General features: G+C 30.7%; 1 protein-coding gene across 1 annotated transcript; it reads right to left on the bottom strand.

Annotated features, from left to right (window-relative positions):
* Positions 1-12,184: 12,184 nt before the first annotated feature.
* On the bottom strand, positions 12,185-22,130 carry LOC131847282 (uncharacterized). The gene is made up of 10 exons (XM_059196824.1): positions 22,046-22,130; positions 21,901-21,958; positions 21,095-21,221; positions 20,409-20,499; positions 19,463-19,588; positions 18,689-18,802; positions 17,145-17,227; positions 14,508-14,616; positions 13,264-13,402; positions 12,185-12,423 (listed from the first exon to the last, which is right to left on the bottom strand). The coding sequence occupies exons 1-10, from the start codon at positions 22,083-22,085 to the stop codon at positions 12,270-12,272; spliced, it is 1,041 nt and encodes a 346-aa protein (XP_059052807.1). The 5' UTR covers positions 22,086-22,130; the 3' UTR covers positions 12,185-12,269.
* Positions 22,131-22,272: the final 142 nt, after the last annotated feature.

Genomic DNA, 22,272 nt, shown 5'->3' on the forward strand with positions numbered 1-22,272 from the left:
AATACTCAGAGCACTAAAAAACTTTAGTAATATTTTGAGATACAGTATTAGATTATCATTATTTATAATTTTGTGTCACAGAGGTTATAAATACTTTTGTAAATGACATTAGATAATAATTCCCCTAGCTATTATAATTATGTATTTTTCTACTAGTACTAAAAATAGCTTTGTGAATTAACATCAGGCTGCTTAAATAAAGAAATTATATTTACTATTTAGCTTACTGCCTACCTCATAGTTATGTAGTCGGATTACAATTTTAACCCACAAACATTTATTAACACTTAAATAGAGCTAAGGGCCAACTTTTACTGAAATAAGCTAGCTACGGAATGAAAGTCTAGCTCTTTAATCGTTGCACGAAACAAAGGGATATACGGAAAACTGCGGGATGCTGAGCGTGATTTGCGAAATACTCTCGCAAACAGAGCATTCAGTAACAAACACTAGTGCTATATCCATTTAATTAAGATAATGCGTGTGCAAGACTGCTTTTGACATATCAGATAGTGTAATGAAACCGAGTTTCTTTTAGATTTCGATGTAGGTTCGTTACACCACAAAGATCCTTTGATCATGTTATGTTTCATTTATATCATCGTGTAGAGATGATTTTGTTATAGTTTATTACTCTTGAAAATCGTAATTATTTCTATGATTACAAAAAAAATATTATATGTTAGTCTATTTTCCTGGGATTTCCTTCAATTTTGACTATTAACTTGTTGATTATGTCCTAAATTTGATTAACATAATGGATTTCGTAAAGTATGTGGTCAATAAATAATGACAATGAACATAAAATTCTATATGGGAATCAATAAATTAAAAAGTTACTTATGTTAGTAAAACCGTTTTAATTAGGGCCTATTTTATTTCTATATTAGTTACTTAGTTAGGTTATTTATTTAGAGATAATAACAAATTCATCAGATATTATTGTTATAGTTCAGACTAAATCTTTTTACTAGGAAAATCCTACACAATTACTTAAGAATTTAAAAAGAAAAATGACAAAAACAACTCTATAAAGCTTTTAAATACCAAAAATTCATGATGCATTCTGCGGAGTAAAGGATTTTCCTTGTTAGTACAACATACCTATATATAAATATTTATATACGTCTTAGAAAATGTTATAGCGCCGACAGTTTATGCAACAGAGAAGACTCGTGACGTACCTAATGAATCTTAGGTATTACCGTACTGAAATTATTAAAATCAAATCAATGAATTATAATAAAATTAGTATAAATTTGATTACTTATGGTAATTTAAATCCGGCTATGATACATTGATTAAATTCTAAATGTAAATCAAACCTAATCGTTATACAATTAATGATCACAAATAAATGCTATCACTCTCGCTCGCCCGCATGATTCACAAATGAAATATTGGTACCCAGAAAACATTTTAGACCTTATCTCATTTGGTAATGAAATATCTTACTAGACTTGCTTGTAAAGAAACATAAAAATAATGGTAACGCTTGAAGAATACTGTATTCACTATAGAAGCCCGTGTCTATAGTTTTGTAATAAATATTATTTTATGAAACTAACCGGTTATCGTTTTGGTTTGTTTAGATTTTTACAGTTAATGTATTGCCTAATTAATGTATATATTATGCCTTCAACTATGACTGACATTGATTTTTTTTTATGTAATTGGAATTGCAAGCAATTTGATGGTAAGTGGTAATCGTCACCATGAATTGATGGATATCACGTTATCATGTGACACCCATACTATACCACCCATATGTTGCTATTCCGGAGTACCACACTAAAATGTACCAGTAATGGTTCTATCTATCCCACCCTTAAACAATGCAGGAGATGCTTGGTGAAACTGTAGGACCCACGCAGACAAGTTTTCGCAAAGTCTATCTGTGGTTTCAATTTGTATCGCCCATGACTAACACTTGTTAGTCATGGGCGATACAAATTGAAACGAAAACGAAAAATATACTTATATTGCACTATTTCTAACTACAAAGTATAGTTGCCATAAGTGTTCGATCAATCAACAGCATTCTCGTAAACCGTGGTTACCTTAGTTCTTTACGATCCGCGGTACTTTTGATTTCAAGATTTATGGATACCAGAGGATAAAACATTTTACAACTACAATTCTAATAAAATCTGCTACAATTCTATTTAAGTATTAAACTATTGAAAAGGCACAATGTAACAATAAACTTCACATTTAACCATTTAGGACAGTAATTTAACTTAAAGTAATTTAACTCTTAAGAATAAAACTATAATTTAATTAATGAATGTGTGAAATTAATGTATTACCATTCGAGCATAAGGAATTGTGAAATAATAAGTTAAAAAATACATTGTGAAGGAGAAATACTAGTAACAGTTTGGTAAAAATAACAGTTGCTTTTGATATTTATTACAATAAAATATTAGTATTGCAATAAATATCAAAAGCAACAATTTGTCAAAATATAATAAAAGCAGTCGATACAAAAATGTTATCCTCAACAACACCGCTTTCATTCGAATGATCTCGGGTTCGATTCCTCGCACGTTACAAACATTACGTATAATAATATACGTACGAGACGTACGAAACTTTTATATTGTATGTATTTAAAATAGAATGGAATTTATTGACTCGTCGACACAACAATAATGACCAAAAATATAAACAATAATTTACACACATTACAAAACAGAATCAATGTTGACCACATGTCAGAAAAAAAACGTATACCTACCCCACAACAAAAACATAGCGCCACATACAAAAAAGGTATCTAAGTAATTATCAGCTGTCTAATACAGATAACACAAGTTATCCTTATTAAATTGGAACTAGTTGATGTTGTGTGAATTGTCCTAGATTATTATAATGTATTAAATTTTAATAAGGAAAAAATAAAGATTAATTTATTCTCAGCCGGTTTCATTTATTGAATAAATAATAATATGTGTGTCTTATCAAACTCTAGTCTATCTATAAAATAAATGTATAATTCAAAACAAACAAATTGCAACTTTGCGTGCGCACAAAGTTTTAACTATTGCTATTGTACCCAAATATCTTTTTAGACTGCCCAATTAATTTACTATTCCAGTTAAAAGTTCTATGTTTTTGTTGATGATTTTAGTTTGCAAGATATAATTTCAATGTTTTGTAATTAATATCAAAGTTATTAGTCTATCAATTGAAATATTCGCAAAAAAAACTGTAACTTAACTAGTTATTAATGTTATAAACAAGAACATAGAATATACTGAATAGACTCCGCATCATAGACTCAAGATATCACAACCTATCTTTTTTAATGTATGGATAAATCTTTACCTCAATTATTCTTTATCGGGTCCAAAAAAAAAACAGGGTGAACCTAAAGGCACCATTGCCATAGCCGTGGGGTAACGTTACTGTTATACCACGACTCGGATGATAGCAGTACGGATGAACTATCTAATCGTGAGAATTTACGCCAATCAGTGCAAAAAAAAATCATTTTTTAACTTAGTGCAGCTATTAACACCGAGATATAATGATGGAGAGGGAGCATCAAGGCGAGAAACATAAAAATAATATAAGTAAGGAAGTTAAACATAAAATCAAATGTTTTGTATCAAATGGGAGCACATTATTTCGCTATATTCTGCAGTAACGGTCGAAGGTAGAAACGTATTTGTATTTACGGGTATTGATGTTTTAGATTTGCCTGGTAATATCAGATCGAGTGTAATGGAATGGCACGAATCTATTTGCCCATTCGATAGAAGCGCGGGAAATTGCCAACTCTCTCAGGTTATTGAATTTAATCCATCGATTTTTATTGTTTTGATATTTAATCCACATTTACGGAATTAGAATATTACCCGAATTGTATAGAATTACAAATATCAGATAATAGCCCTGTGTCTACGTTGCTGTCTACGTGTAATACTGCCTATATTATATGTTAATGAAGTTTCTTTTTGTTAGTGTAAGTATTGTTTAAATAATGTATTTCTTAAAATATTCATCTGATGCCCACATCAACGAAAGATACTACTGAAAAATATCTTTAGCATTTAATTATGAATTACTAGAATATAATCTGGATATTATAATTATATTTCTAAAACTTCATTTGTCATTAACCAAATAATCCAAAACATAATTAAAATTTGAAAACAAGATAATATTCTGTTGTATATATACTACGTACATCCCAATTAATAGAACAATTAAATGCTTTTAATCACTTAATTAATTAATTTTAATAAAAATGCCTTGATTCTCATTGAACAAAATGTGTAACAAAACCCTGTAAGAGTTTAAATTTATTTGTTTTATTAACCTTTAGAGGTAGTCCAGATATCATATTAGTCGTTATACGAACAAAGCAATCCTTATACAAAAAAAACTGCTACAATCATAATGTTAAGTCAGCTCCCAAAAGCCAATCTTTATTCAATGCTCTATCAATAATCACAATAGCGTATTTTGGAAAATCTCCTGAATGAGCGTAAAATAAATTGATCGCGATTTATAGAGATTTTTTGGTCGCTATAGAAATTCATCCAATCAGTTGGAGGTTCCATTATGTCATACGGGTAATAGGGCGAGTGTGAACGTATTACTTCCCTGAATGGATGCACTCTGAGGAAATAGCGCGATCTCTCATGGTTGATTGGTTGTGAGTTATAGAAGATTTGATATATGCCGATGCTGAGACGTATAAGGATATAAAAATGCTTTCAACTTGAAACATGTAACTTCTTACTTAGATGTATTAATTTATTAATCGAATCTATATTTTGGAATTCATTGGTAGGTTTATGTGTAATTTTGATCCGTGTCGACCTACTTTTGTGCAATTGATTTCCACTAAATTTTCATATGTATAAGGGTTATTAATATAATTACCAATAGGTACAATGTCTCTGTAGACGTAATGTAATTATGCTAGACAACGCATTGTAGCAAACTTAATTTCAATAGCAGAGGTTATTTGTTCATTACCAGTTTGTTAAATAATAATCTCATATTAAATTACATTATTTTGCTAAATATTTTTAATTAGCATAATAATGTAATTAAAATAATACCATATTTTTATGGTATTATTTTAATCTTATAATATAGTGAATGTAATCGTATTATAATAGGTCATAGAAAATATAATCGTTTATTTGTTCCAATTTAAAGGTTGTACATAAACAAATAAGTAAATTATAAGCTATAGAAGCGTAACATCACAATATTTATGAATGGGAACGATTGAAGACCATTTGTTATATCCGTGCTATTAGTTATGTCTATTGGTGATAATTACCACATTCTGTCGGCAAGTCGTCATGTTATTTACCACTCAGTCGTATAAAAATCAAATAATATGAATTGACTAGATTTGTGCACCGATGTTCAAAAGTAAATAGCCGGACATGTTAACCTACGTTACACGAAATGTGAAGGCCGCCAGAACATTTTCAAGGGAGAAAGGCAAATGTTCGTAGTTTAATTGAACAGGTCAAAGTAGCAAATGTCGGCAAATGTACATCGATGCTCCATAAAGTTTCTAATAGCTCCATTTTAATTCAGTGTCACGAGTCATGAATCTCTGCACGTTCGGACTTTGTGATTCCATACCTTAAGTTTGCTATCCAGCAGTTACTTTCAAATGGGTTGGATAAAGGTTTTCAGATATTACCCAAGTAAGGTACGAGTACCTTAAGTAACCTCAACAGTACCGTAAGACAAGAAAATATATTTCTCTCTTTATTTAAAGACCTCGCAGTTGAAATTATAATGGCTTCTGTTCAAACTATTCTTGTACTTCTACAACTAGCAGTAGAACGCTGCTATACAAATTTTAAACTAGTTCTAAAAGGGATATGTTTAATTAGTCAGATATATTTTTGTGTGTGCATATTTTTGTTACTTTTGATAATTATATAATAATATCAATCAGGGGAAATTTTCACTATCAGTAATAAATACACTTGTCAATGAATGAATATATATATAGGGAAAAATATTAATGTATATAACGTCCATAAGCGGCTAAAATATCCTACACGATTATTTATTTGAAAAAAGTACAGATTTTTGTTAATATTTTTGTAGGTATATTGAATACAAAAACGTAATGTTTGTCTATATATCTAAATACATTAGAATAAAACATGCGGCGTTCGAATAATGTGTAATCATAAATCAGGTGACAGCGACCATTGTCGGACGTAGCGCCGCGCCGTACCGATCCTGTGTTATCCGCACAAACATTCAATAAAAGCAACGCAGTATATGCAATATCACAATGTACGTATAAGATTAATGTTTTTTTTATTACATATGTGGGTCACATAAATCCAAATACTGATCTTCGCAAAACAAAATACATTTCACAATCTGAACTAATTAAGTTCTTTAGCAAAGTGTAATTGATAATAAATATTTCTTTCCTCTTTGCCTAAATGAATTAATAAATGGTAGATAAGACACAACATCGATCGTACGTTGTTATTCCGGATGACTAAGATGTCCATGCCTCTTATTCTGTAACTTCATTGCATTATCTCATGATTCAACCGAATCACAGCTTACAAGGCCAGGTGCTTGGCAGCTGAAATACGTGATATACCCCGTACAAATTTTCACATTATAATTTATATTCCATAAACCAAAATGTAATCAACATCGTAACAACATATTATTAAACCCAATGGCAAACACATAGGGCCGTTAATTAAAATTTCCTGATTTTAATCATCAATAACACCTAATTCAATTATTATATTCAACCAATGAAATGATCATACTAGCTAATTTATATGGCTGATACAAACTCGTAGAATGGCGATTGCTCCAATAATGTTCGCGTTACTGTGATTTGTGAGTTTAATTAGGTATCTGTAATGTGTTTAGTTGGATGAAATGAACGTCGCAACATTCAACTTATACAATTTCTAATCGTAATTTTATCATCCAATTATCTATTCAGAATAGTCTACATAATATACTAAGGGATTGGAAATATTAATTTTAATGATGTCTAAAATAATATTTTCTTTTAATCAACTACAAACATGCAATGTGCTACGATATTTTAAACTACAAATCTGCCTTGGAATATAACTAATTCAATTGAGTAAAATTTTTATTCTTTTATATCTTCTATGTAAATTTTTTTTATATATTTCTATATATAAAAGCAAATTGTATCTTTTTCCGTTTAGCACAAATCTCTTCTTTTTACCGTTTAATATCATGGGATACTAAGCTAGAAGAGAGACTTACCGGGTCGAGAATTATCGTAATCCGTACTTACCTATACGACTTAAACTTTATAAATAACTTTAGTGGCATGTTCCTATATAGGCAGCTACAATTAGTCTTCTAGCAATGTAGGCAGAGACAATTATACAAGTTGGCGTTATTGTATGGACATAGTTTAACACTGATTATCCGTGTGGTGCGAAGGGACGCAGACCGCACGTAAGCGGTCAGAACTCGGCTAGTCCGGTTTAATTACGTTCTGAGTTCGCAATCCAGTTAGTGTCAATGTATTCACGGCTTTAATTTACTTTACATGCTCTGTAGTTGATACATATATTTTATCTTCAATTTAGAATATCGATACTTACTAACTTATATTTATAAATATGTCATACTAAATTAGTAGAAAGGATTACTGGTTAGGTAAATCGTAATTTGCACTTATAATTACTTAAACTTATATTAATAAACATTATATAAATAAGCATAATGGCATGATTCCTATATAAGTAACAATAATTAGTCTTCTAGCAATATAGGCAGATACAATTATAGAAATTAGCGTTACTGAATGGACGTTTGTTGGTTTAACACCGAATATCCATGTCGTGATAAGGAACGCAGATTACACGTAAACGGTTAGAACTTAAGTACATTATGAATTCGCAATTAAGTTAATATATTTACGCCTCTCTCTCTGTAATTGACATATTTAATCTTCAACTTAGATATTTCATAGATAAAATATAGCTTATAATCTTTTCCACATAACTAATATCAAATTTCTCATTACTTATGATGAGATTTATATCGCATATTTAAGGTAATTTATATGCATTCGCGATAACTTAAAACTTAAGCTTACTCAAATTTATACAGAAACTATTTTTTTTTCAAATTTACGCATTATGTTCTAACATAATGAAATAAGTGTATTGAAATACGCGGAATAGATTTTTCACAGAATTATTAATATATATTATTTATATTATAAACGAGAAAGTTTGTGACTATAGATGGATATTTGTTCCTCTTTCACGCAAAAACTACTGAATATATTTTGATGAAACTTTACAGTAACATAGCTTATAACATCAGAATAACATATAAGCTATAAAGTTCACGCGGATGAAACCGCGGGCACAACTAGTATATTATAAACCATCTAATTAGTTTTCTTTCTTGAAATGGTTGATATCTTATTATCATCTATGTATAAGCCGGAAACTGAGTATTAGTGCATATACAATTATACGCAATTAGTATTAAAGTTAATAATAGGTATATTCGGATGACTAAGACTAAAGTTGAATTTATTTCTAATATTGTTAATCTGTGGTAGAACTAGAAATATTCGCACTTACTAAATATTATTCGAATCTTGGTATTGAATACGATGTAAATAACTAACTAAGAAACGATATAACATCATGTTGGTATAGAACACGTTGGCGGACATTGTAAACAAGACCAGTAGGGTAGAATAGAAATATGATTAGACGACTGCAAAACTAGAATACAAAAATATAGTATATACAACTAAATATGTTCTATGTAAAATATCAATACTTACTAATATTATAAATGCGAAAGTAACTCTGTCTGTCTCGCCTTCACGCCAACTGAACCGATTTAAATGAAATTTTATACACAGATAGTCTAGACCTTGAAAAAGGACATCATAGGCTACTTTTTAATATGAAAAAAGGGTTGTAAGGGGTGGCAGGAACTGAATGGTTGTATGGTAGTATCAACATTTAAAAAGCTAGTAGCTTGAAAATTATGTTTAGGTTGTTGATTAAATATAAATAAATATGACATTTAAAATTTGATAAAATATTACCCTTAAGGGGGTTATATAATATAGAGGATGTTAATTTTTATGGACATTAGTAATTTTTTTAAGCTGAAACATTTTTATATGGCCTTTATGGGTTAGATTATTAAATATTTAACGCTATCTAAGGTCATTATTCCACTCGGACGAAGTCGCGGGCACAGCTAGTAGTATATATTTTCATAATTCAAACCTCGATGAAATACATAACATAACCTTGCACTTAGTATAATGTTTCTAAACTAATATGTTGAACGTTTGTTTTTAATAATAAGCACAATAAATACATACGCTGTATTTCGAGCAGTTAGTATTATAATAGGGTTACGTAAAAATGTATACTATGCTTTTTCATATTTACATTCACCTATTAACACCTCAATGGAGTTCTCAACATAAGGATTAAAATATAACAGCATCTAAATACAATCAAGGAATGAACAAGATTTGAAATATTTCAGCTGCGGCTGGCGCCAGTAAAAATTGTGCAATTTACCAGCACTCCATAAAATTCCGAAACAATTCTAACACGGACCGGATTTCGCTATGAACGAACATGTTCTCGCGAGGAAAAGTATAAAGATTCAAAAAATCTTTATACTTTTCCTCGCGAGAACATGTTATGCAATAACCGCAAATAACAAAAACTAATACAATCTTCCACAGATGTATTCCCCTCTCTATTGTGAAAAGTGTTTCAAATTTTAAACTTATTGCAAATGGAAACACAATGTTCGTCATTCTGAGATCTTATCCGAGACCGTCGCAGAGGTCAGAGGTATTTAATTCATTGTTAATCAACTGTGAGAAACCTATTTCATAGCTAACAACGATCCTTTGATCCTTTAATATTAACTTTTAATGACTGGCCATTTCGCGAGAATTAATATGCAATTTGCATGTTAATCGTCCATTCGACGGAAAATCGTAATTTTCGTCAAGATGAAGTTTCTTAAGGTCGTTAATGAAATTTTCAGTGAACGTAAATTGTCCGTAATTGAAAGCTCTGAATGAATAATTTCACTGCGAGAGAGTTAGTAAGTAGTTTTTAAAAGCAACTTTATTTAAAAATAAACCATACAAGAGTAAGTTTGACCCAGGGCACCTTTTTAACACGTAGCCATTTTAAAATTATCACCTCCACAACTTTCCAACTTAGATTGACTTCTTCAAAAGTTCTTTAAACTTTGAAATTAATCTAGAATATACTTTTGCCGTCATCTTTATGCCATCCAAGATTTCATCCCTGAAATTACGTCGTATAAATGCATATTTACTTTTACAAGAGCCAATTCTAAGTTAGACTTAAGTCAACGAGATCTAGAAAGTAGATACTTAACTACATAAAACACATAAGCCTCATTAAGCTTATTATTATTTATATAAACAATTCATATTGATCTAAAATAAATCTGTCTCAGCTAAACTATTATTTACGTAATGCATCGTTATAACTTTTCAATAATACGAGTATATGACAGAAGAATAAATAGTATAATTATAGAACTATAGATAATAAATCTAACTATGGTAAAATTTTATAAAAACGTATTATTGAAAATATAGGCTTTAGTTAATGAATTTATTAAGCTATATATAATAAATTTCTAAGAAAACTCAAGCCATTGAATCGTAGAATATCAAAGGTTATAAGGGTAGCAGTAGTAATAATAAAAACATATCTATTGATGAATAGGATACTATTTTAATAGTACAGAGCAAAAATAAAAAAACTATTCAGCAACCAAGCTTCAGGAGCAAACTTATAAAACTTTATATATGCTTGAGTACCTATATATTAACCAAGATCGTTGAGCAAAATTTCTATTTCAATATCGCTTACTATCTAGAATATCACGCTCTAGCGAAACTTTACACCTGTGATGCTGTTGGTTTATTACCGGCACTTGAGTCGTAAAACATCTATGAATTTGAAGTTAATCCCATGACCCCTTTTTATGACATAATAATAAGAAGGGTGCAACAATTTCCATGTCATACTCTAACAAGTTTATCTTAGTATGAGAAACGTTATTGAATGTAATAAAATTCGCAAACGTTGACAGATATTGTTGTGTTTTACATCTTTGTACGATACAACTTTGTTTGTTTGTGACATGAGTGTATGTAAGTAAACACAAGCATTTTATTTATTTTTTTATGTAAGTACCGTACCTATATACTTTCATTTGCATCTAATGAAAAGCTGATAATTTGAAATTACAAATAGACACTTCAATTTTATATATTTAATAATATACCTTTATAAAAAAATCGGCATTACAAAAATTATCATTGAAAATTTAAGTATTTCCAAACCATTTATTTGCTAGTCTGCAATATACGAGTACATATCCTAATGGTAATGAGTATATCGTTTGGCATACACCCAACCTGCGATATCACAGTTTATGACGGCCAATACTTTCAAAATCTTAAAAAAAGCGATCCAAAGCATTTCCCAGCGACGTTAGGGAAAATAAGATAACGATGAAACCGAAGCAAGTTGAAAATCTGCCAACGCTAGATAGTTGTGGAAGTGAATCTGTTGTGGCATAAAGATGCAATTTGAATGGAACATTGTAACTGATTTCCCTAGACATACGGGATTTCGATGTGCCATGTTTGATTTAAAATCTATCGCCCAATTTGAGTGATATTTGAAACGAAACGGATAGATACATAATATGAAGTATAAGGATGGAAACTCAAGTGAAAAGTTATATTTTCATATTCACTGACTCCAACGAATCGTAGACAATTTTGTCTCGGTTAATACCTTTTAATTTTGTTTACCTAGAAATTCTTTGATTGTCTCAAAGAATAATCTAATTATTCTATAAAATAATCTAATCATTTAACTTATTATGTGTGTATTCAATACCGTGTCGAGAATATATTATGTGATATATGTAGTGAATCAAGTAAATAAGAAAAGTTTTCTCCAATCTGACACTTGTAGGCACCTACAATATGTTTTTCATTTAGAAAAATCCAATTATTTTAATTACTACTATTTAATTACTTAAAACATTACTTAAACAATTCCATATGACATTTTATCTGAAAGTAACATACTGTAATTTCGTAACTGCAAATATGAACATTTGCTGACTTATACTATATTGACATGTAAACCAAATCTTCAATTAGGTATTGCATGTACATTATTTTAATTGTGATATTAAATATTTGTACCGTACTCTTTACACAGTTTAGCGACGTGGTGAACGGCGACGGCAGTACGTCGAGGTAACGTAGCGACGTCGTCCCCGGTAGCAGGTCGCACGTGGAAAGCCTGGAATCTGGATGTACCCGCCATCATTTTACCTATAACCCTGCAAACTTCTATTCCTTTAAAAACTATTATATGGCTCGTGTCCCTAATAAAATGGCTTTTATGTTATGCCTCATTAAACTTTATCGTCACATACCTATTATGGAATATTTATTTCTTCACTCATATATAATAAAATGTATACCTACATAATTTTTAGTGTGGGATCTATTTTATTATATTGAATATAATATATTATATTATAAAGAATGTCTAGTTCGTAAAATTTCGTTACGTTATGTCACTTTCTCAAAACAGTGACTACGGCTACTCCTTGTAGCATGTACATAGTATACAGGTACTAGTTTTAGCTCTTGGTACTACCAGCGTAAAATTACGAAAGTTACTCTATGATAATGTAGGTATATATTTTCGAAGTAGTCTAGTAATTTTAGAGTCACTTAAATAAAAAATTAAATTCTTTATTAATATACATACATCATACAGTATGCCTATATATATGGTGCATAAACTGAAAATACTATAGTTACCGTTCCTACATTATTACAAGTGCTAAGATCGTAAACTCCAAATAACTATATACACAGTTGCATCCAACCACATATGTACATGAATCCGCGATACCACTCATGCTTGGCCATTCCAGGAGACTTAGAGGTCATGCGCATAACATCTCATGACTCATGCCTCTTATCCGTAATATATATTTTCACTGCTTAATTCCTACAGCCGAAAAACAATTCACAAAGCATGCCTCTTAGCGACTATAATATGACCCATGGAGACAACTTTTTACAGTCCATTTCTGGTAGTTCAAATGATTTTTTATAAAATAAAATCTTTTACAATTTGAATTGTAAAGTGAATGGATATAAATCACCTAATGGTGCATGGCGGTTTCAGTTCAGGCAACAAAAAGTCCACCTCATAATAAACGACTTGCATAGCTGGTCCGTTTTCGTCTCTTACCACTAAATTCTTGGCACATGCCTCCCCAGGCCTCACGCTCACACATTTCGCTGAAATCAGTGCATTTTCTTGAAATATTGGAATCAAGAATTGTACGTAAGTAAATGTAACTAGTTATTATATAGGTAATATGTAGTACTTATTATTTATTTATCGTAATAATGAGTCGTCCAGTATCTACCCGCTCTTACATAATATTATACATATATTTGATAGATAACGGTATAAAAGGTACAGGGGGCTGAGTGGAGGATGATAGGTTGAGGGTAAAATCTGGTCAGCCAGCCTATCGTAGTGAATTTATCAGTAATTAACCATGATAGTTTCGGGAGGGTACCGTGAGGAGGTCGACTTCTAATGTACTATACATTATTACTATACTAGAGTGGAAGAAATCATTTTAAAATTTTTCAAGTTCGATATTCGCAAAAGAATTTTATACTTCTGTGAATGTCATCGTTCTTTGTAATTTTGTAATTATTTCTATTTCAAATATATAAAAAAAGAAGAAATCCTTCACAAAGACAAATAGGTAATTGTTATTTTATCAGAATGATGTAGAAATATTAAAAACATATCGTCGCGACTTCTATCCCAAATAAGAGAGTCAGAAGCATTTTCAGTTATCGATGTCATGGTAACACTTGACATGTTCACATTTCACATATTTATATTTCAAATCCAACGTGTAAGGTAGCCCTACCGATGTAATTCAAATTATTTTTTGTTATCAGTGTTTCTTTATTTGTCAGTCAGAAATATAATTTGCCTGTCCAATATGGCACCTATACAGGAAGCACATTACATGAACAAAATACCTAAGTCTGTTATAAATCTGCCTAAAAACAGATTTAAATGTCATAAAAAACACTTCCTTTACAAAAAAGCTTACTATGAAATTGAATGATTGAGTGCGTAGCGATTTCTATGTTGATTATCGCATGCCTCTTACTTGTTATACTGTAATTATTTATATAAAAAAATAAACATATATTCAAAAGAGCAACACACAAGTTTCTTGCTCATTCTTCTTGTGATGAATCTGCATTCCGAATGAGTGGAAGAATCAAAATATGACTATTCAAAAGAGCTTGTAATGAGTTTATTTGAATAAAGATTATTTCTATTTCTATTATTTTTATTTCATGAACTTACCAACGATCTCATACAGCACCAATACACCAATATCTTGTAATGACTTGTGCCATTTAAGGACCTTTTCAACCGGCCCAGAGAAGATTCGTGTTCCGCTTTTATATAGTGCCTGTAAAGCAGTCATTTTTAAATATGTGCATGAAAAATTTGGTGGATATTTTTAGAAGTATAGAATTATTTGAGAGTCGTTTATAAATATATTTTTATTTATTTTTCTATTTGTACATAATAATCTCATGTATTGAAAATAAATGTATCTATTATTAATTTATTCTTTATCAATCAATCCATGTATATACAATTAATATTATAAATGCGAAAACGAGGGTGTCTATTTATTTGTTACCTTTTCACTAAACGGCTTAAAGGATCTTAATGAAATTTTTTATGAATATAGATGGTATTATTGTCCATCCTGGACATAGATTTTATTTTATTTAAAAAATATTCTGAAAATATAATATCTAAAAGTTTCTAAGTTGCGATATGTATGTCTGTCATTTAGCCATTTATTTATTACTAGGTATTTACAAACAACATTTATTTAATATAATATCAGAACTAATTATATTGGCAAAGGTACATTAGTCACGATGTTTCAACCCAAAGAAAACTCAATGAGGTGTAAACATGAACCTGAGAAAGTTCACAGATACGGAATAAGTACTTGGAAATGATTTCACAGCCTCTCTTGCCTGTTGGTATGAACCGATTGTACATTCCTGTTAAAACAACTTTGTTTTATAGAAATAAGTTAAATATAAAACATGAACAGCGGTTTAACATACCGCTTTACTTCCGATGATCACGGGTTCGATTCCTTGCACATTATAAATATTTGTATTCATGAGTATGTTTGTATCAGTCGGGGTATTTTCTATGTTTATTATGTATGTATTTACAAATATATATATATTTTTAAATGCAAACTTAATAAATTTCAGTTCTTTATATATAAATAAGTCAAAGAGAAATACAGGTTATCATATCTACTGGCAATAGACAAGTATTTCTTTTCTTTTCAAATATTTTCTTGGCGCAAAAGAGTTACTAATCGCAAAATCATAAATCTTTGTTGATAAGTAAAAAAATCTCTCTCCGAGACAAAGCAACGGATATTGCATCTAACGGACGTACCGGCGCTCTTCCTTGAACCGACTTTATTTATTTGGACTAAATCACTAGCCATTATTCGAAAATGACAAAGGAAAGTGCTAGCAGTTACTTTTATTACAAGAATTTCTTTCTGTTTTTATTTTATGGAGTTAAGCTAGTAGTTGGTTTGGAAAATGAAGCCAAAAATTTTAAATTGATAACCAAGTATGTTATATGGAGCTATTTTGGCATAAAATATTTATGTTAATAATAAAAATTATAATAATGATATAAAGCTTTCGCATTTTTTTATAGGAATAAAATGGAAGGATGCGCCTACCTGTGCTAACGGTATATGCTAGCAATGCACCAGAGAAAGATTATAATAAGATGAGCATCAAGTCATGTAAATTAACCCATCGTTACAAATTTAAGAATTACCAATTATGAGGTAACCGCGTAGAGGGCGACCAAACCTGGTGTTGGTAATGATGGTTATAAATCTATCATCCTATTTCTAAAAATCCCGTACATACCATTCATATATGTTTATGGCAATATTATATATATTAACACGTGAAACATACATATTTCCCTTGTTTTTTAATAATTTCAGTTAAAGGAGCAAGTCCAGAGACATTTTTGTTTACACCTACATATTATATTTGAAACATATACATAGTTTATATTACGATTTGTATGTAGTAGAAACGGGGTGTAAATGTAAATCAAGAATAAATAATCTACTGATATTCGTGCACGATATAAGTCCTCGCATCTCTCGCTATTTAAAGTGAGATATATGTTCCAAATATATTAACTGCATGTTTTCGTTTATCAGAGCTGTAAAACATAATTTTTCGTTGCACATGAGGTAAATACAAATAAAATGGACCATAAATTTTATTAATATCCCGCAGCCAAGCGCTGTTGTTTTTTCTCTACTTCGCAGCCCTTTTATGTCGCGGATTCATGATGTATGTAAGCATTCATTCATACACTTTTATAAAGTAGGTTTGTGGCTATTTTTCGTAGGTTTTTTGTGAGCCTGTTATCTCCTTTTACTGTAGGCATTTCTAGAAATCCTTCCGTAATGGACGCCCACTTCATAAAGGGTACGTGTTGCAGTAAAAATTCCCAAGTTATTCCAAATATACAAGAGGCCAGACTTCTAACTAATAGTTAGTATATACATATAACAAGTAATACATAAAAGCTAGCCGAACTGGATGAGAGGGATAGTGATAAAAACTTATAAAGTGCATAAAAGGACAAAATATATTATATTATTTTTTTATTTAATTTCTTATCATGTAATTTTTAATAAATAAAAAAAGTAAAAAATTTCATTTTATTAGTATTCACAAATTTATATAAAATTACTATACTAGTTAAGTATATCTAATAGCATCCATCTTATGCAGAGATTGCATTAATAAATTAGTGATAGCTTAATGAGACTGATTAACGAGTAGCATCTCCGAATGAAGTAAGTGGAAAACTAAATTATTAAGTTAACTCAAGTTTAATAAGTTTACTCACTTTGAGCTTATCAGAACGACTCATGACTTGAATTTGATGTTCATTTTTGGAGCTGCCTGCATTTTCTATCTTCTTTGCAGATACTAAAATAAATTAAAAAATAATATTCTAACCTTAGTATACCTGAAAAAAAAAACTGTATTGTGTAATCTATTTTGAGATATCTATATACAGTTAATCATTTTCAAAGTTAATATAAATTTTCAAGGCCCACGTCTTTATAATAGTATTACCCTCATAAAAATGTAAATAGTAATAAACATAATATCACCATCCAGAGCAAATACGGTTTGTAAAAAATCAATAAATCCAAAAATAGTAGTCCTAAATCTACATGTAAAGGAGATACATTCACAACGAACTTCTGTCAACTTAGTTGTATTTGTAAAAGGCTCAAACTTCGTTTTGTGTATCGGAACCGGAGTACGGGGAATTCTATTTACTGTAAACTTTAAAGCAACAGAAACAAAGACGCAAATCCATTCCGTTAGTAAATGTACTCCTTTAATTAAATCACGTCCTTACACGGTGATAGCGGTGACTTTTTGAACTCATAACCCATTGGGGCGCGACTCGAGAGCGGATTCAACCAAGTATCACAAAGTTTGTCTTTAGAACTTAGTTCTCTCGAAAATACGGAGTAATGAGCTTGTTAGGGCGAGTTAAGGAGCTTTAGCTCCTCTCACGTATATCTATAGAGCTGCCACACGGCTAGGTTAAACCCGGGTGTAAACAAGTTTAGAAGATGTTACTGTGTTGTCGATGCTGAAAAGAAGGCGGCAGTTTTCATTTTGACTGATACTAGGTCTAGTTCTCATGAAATAAATATTCATATAACCTATAAAATATTATTTAAATTGAAGTCTAATGTGACTACTTCAATACTATGTAACATAATTATACAACAAAGAACCTAAAAATAAAAACCTTAATAAATGTAATATAATAATAAATATATAACTAAAATATTATTAAAAGGAGTCCTTTTAGGCAAGGTTCCGAAGATGCTGGCAGCGTTCCCCCTTTGAATGGTTAGACTAATTCTTTGTCCGAGGTAGCTGCCAGCTCTTCGGTCTTCTGTGATATCGACGTTGAATATGATTTTAGTTGGAATATTGAGTCGATGTGCCTACCTGTTATGGTGATATAAAAGCATAGAACATTTTTGTTTAAGAAGTAGAGAAAAACTTCAGTCGGTTATTTTAATAAGTTTTATTAATCAACAGTACCCAATTTTGAGAACATTTTATATGAATTTTGGATAAAATAAATAAACAAAGTAAATATTACTTTTTATTTGTCTATCTTCTCAAATTTATTAGTTCTTATTGCTTGTGCTTTTAATCCAAGTGGTATAAGAACTACTAAATTTAGGAATTTTTTGAACATAGCATACGCTTCAATTTAATAGATTCACTTAGGTACATATTTTCTGATTTAGTTAACCTGATCCAAGAGTCGGGACCTTTTTTTAAACAAAATATTAAAATTGTTCTTACTAGTACTATTAATTCACCGTATCTAAGCGTATTTAATTCACTTACCGTCTGACAGAGTTTGTTGTGTGGTTTCTTGAACATTATAATCTTTTCTAGGTATTTTGGCCTCATTAATTGCGAAGCCTTTTATTGAAGGAACTTCTATCTTCTGGACCTTTTCTGAACATGTACAAAATATTACTCAAAATAAGAAATGCTAGGGTAAAATATATTTTTAAAGCTACTATGTTATATTATATTTTATTTATTCAATTTTATTATGCAATTATCTGTCGGTAACTATAGAGATGAATATCTTACATTATATAGATTCACCGTACAGACATCGAGTCCAACGTGTGGCAGAGAGGGAAACTGAGGAGGTCCCGGACCTTGTGATCCGGGTATAGGTTTAAGGTGCCCCTTGCCGACGTACGTCAAAAATTAATCTTGGTTTCGCGAAGAAAAATCAGTACCATATCAAACAATTTTGGCGACTCTTACAATATTGATAAACCTGATAACATTATGTAAAAGTACCCATTTATATAATTTGAAAGGCAAATTAACTGTCCACCTGATGGTGTGTGGTAACCATCGCTTATATACATGAACAGCTCCAAGGAGATCACGTCACCATGCTTTCTTATACATGCGTTGCTTTTCCTTAGAAAGCAAGTTGCATGGTAATAGACAAGTTCTAAGTACTCTTACATATTTACTAAATAGGTAAATAAATGTAATATTTAGTACTTATAATAACACTATTACTTAGTTATAACTAGATAGTACAAAATAAATATAGTAATAGAATTATTTTAATAAAATTGTATTTCGTACCCTTGGATATTTGCGGTCGAAACATTTTAGCCTTATTTCGGTCCGCCGCAACCAAATTGCGATTCTGATAATCACGCCCAAAAGGCGAGTTAATAGATATAGCAGACCCTTCCTGTTGCATTAATCCTAATAAACATATACAACGCTTTATGTTATATTTAACGAACTTGAAGTAAGATGTTTTAAAACTATCGACGGACTTGGTCTAGTGATTTTGCACCACTTTTGTATTCATGAATATAATTGCTTGTATCGGTCTGGGTGTTTTCTATGTATGTATTTATAGCAATTGTCTAGTAACCACAATACAAGACCGGTTCTGTCTGAATAGTCCTGGGATATGATATATGATCGATCGGAAGGAAAAAGAGTGAGTGCGGATTTAGTTGTCATTCGTCATCAAGTAGTAATCTACTCCAGAACTACTGGACGGATTGGTAATTTTTTTATACATCTTGGTTGTTGCACAGTCATAAGTAATGTACGTATACACTAAATTCAGTAAAGTTTTGAATACTACCGAACGAAATCAGGGGCATTCCGCTAGTCTATTATAGTAAAGGCCTCTTTTATATTATATATGACACACCTACAGACATATTATATGTGTGTAGGTGTGTCATAATCCACAAAACTCACGATGTCATCGCAGGAAGCGGATAAGTGTAGGCGTCGATCCCAGTTTCATCTTGACCTGACCCTTGCGGTCTCAACATAAGATCTCTTAACAGGTGACATAGACGATTATCCATATTAATATTATAAATACGAAAGCACGTCCGTCTGTCTATTGGTTACCTTTTCACGATTAAACGGCTGTAGAAATCTTAATCATTTTAGGCGTAAAGATAGATTGTGTCACGCATGGACATAGACAATTTGTTATGTAAAAAAGAAAAAATCGCTGGAATCATTTTGTCTGTACCAAATAACTTGTAGTACTTACCTGTTGCAATGAATTTCGCATTATCATCGGCATACGCCGCTAGATATCTAGGATCGATTCCAGACATAATTTGACTGTGTCCTTGGTGGTGCTAAAACGGAAAAACTCAAGTTAAATACAATTCTGTTTATTTATAAACCTCTAATAAACCATTGTTAGTTATTGAAAAGTGGTTAGTATATAAAAAATGTGAAGTAAGTAAATACAAGTACGTAACATTATTCCATATAAAAAAATTGAACGCGACTATACATCAAGTATAGTCGCGTTCAATTTTTTATATATTATAAGACGGTTGAAACCCGTTTGTAAAAGAAATCATAAAAATTGACTCTCTTGGTGAAGATATAAAATATATATATATAACCTGTTAATATCATAATTGCCAAGTTATGCGTGATTCAGTTATATATTTATTCAATTCCGTGTGTACAGATTAATAGAATTACAATAGTAATATGTACTAGTGCCTTGTTGTTAGCAATGTCTGTAAGATAGACTTCCGGTTCCTCCTTCAAAACCATCGTGGTTAGTTCAAGGCAAATTCACCGTGATGGGCAACTAACCTAACTTCATTCTCTTTCCATCATCTTCGGTTAATGCAGGCGACTTCACAATACCGTTATAAATTACTACTATAATAAAAAACAGCATTTGCTACAATTTCTTAAAAATAAAATACTTACACTCATGCTGTGAGGGACGAAAGACGATGAATTAACGTGTGGTGGTCCTGCAAACACAGGATTTCCAACTCGTACATTTTGATATTCGGGACCCACTAAACCACCATAGTAAAGATTTTCAGATGGGCTGAAATTGAAAAATATGGTTTTGATTTATTAGACAATGTTATATCTAGACGGTTTCAGGTAAATCCTAAATTCTTCTAATTCTTTTGGGAAATCAGAACAAACCTCTTCAATAGAGGTAGAGAAATACTTCTTTCAGAAACCTAATGGAAATTGTGATTGTCTTGGCGAAGATATGCGCAATAAACGTAGGTTATAGATATTCAAATTCAAAAATAATTTATTCATGTAGGTCATTTTAGCTGCTTATGAACTTAATTTTTTTACATTACAATTTTTATTTTTTTCCTACTCTCCACCTACTGTACTGAATTACTAACTTTAGTTAAACGACATTTAGGTAAGTACAATCAGTTTGTTATTATATCGTAAACTTTTATTAGTGTTATCGTTAACTCTTTTGAAATTGTCTATATTTTTCCTGGCATACATGATATTTTTGAAAATATATTGAAAAGTGATGGTGAGGATATTGGATTCCTTAAAGCACTCTCTCAAAGACTCCCTGGAACCCATACCACAAATGGAGCGAATGCTCCTAGACCTACCTAGCCTAGACTAAAATATATTTGTAGTATGTAATTCATAACTTTTAAAAACTATGAAAAGAACAGATAGTTAAAGATTTCTTCCGTTATACCAATTCATCTAGTCTAATCAAAAGCTAATAAAATACTTACAAAATACCTCTTTCCCCTGCATTTCCAGGATGGCATACGTGATTCCCTTGTGGATATTCTAAAAACAATTTAACATGTGTATGTGTAAGTAGTAATAGGTATCTAATTCCGCTAGTTTTAATATATTGTCAAATTATATAAATACCTGTTTCAATTCTTGGCTCTCGAATTATGAATCTATCCATTGTTGTTAAACAAACAAGCTCTCTAAATTTGAAACAATTTCTCAATGAAAAAAACAATGAAATTATAAATCGTGAATTACTAATAAACTTCAAATATTGTTTGTGAAATGAACGAGGAAAATGAAAAGCGTGTTAATTTTCCCGCCAATTTTTTTATTGTTTTCATTTTTTTTTTGTTTTATTTATC

Source organism: Achroia grisella, unplaced genomic scaffold (genome assembly GCF_030625045.1).
Source record: "Achroia grisella isolate CSIRO2021 unplaced genomic scaffold, CSIRO_AGI_Agris_v1 utg109, whole genome shotgun sequence".
NCBI lineage: Eukaryota > Metazoa > Arthropoda > Insecta > Lepidoptera > Pyralidae > Achroia > Achroia grisella.

Bases quoted from the DNA above. Each gene is read 5' to 3' on its own strand.
- LOC131847282 (XM_059196824.1), bottom strand. From the start codon at position 22,085: ATGGATAGATTCATAATTCGAGAGCCAAGAATTGAAACAG. The intron at 21,222-21,900 runs GTAAGTATTTTA...TTTCAATTTCAG, and splicing joins GCAGGGGAAAGAGGTATTTT to CCCATCTGAAAATCTTTACT. The intron at 20,500-21,094 runs GTAAGTATTTTA...TTTCCGTTTTAG, and splicing joins TCGTCCCTCACAGCATGAGT to CACCACCAAGGACACAGTCA.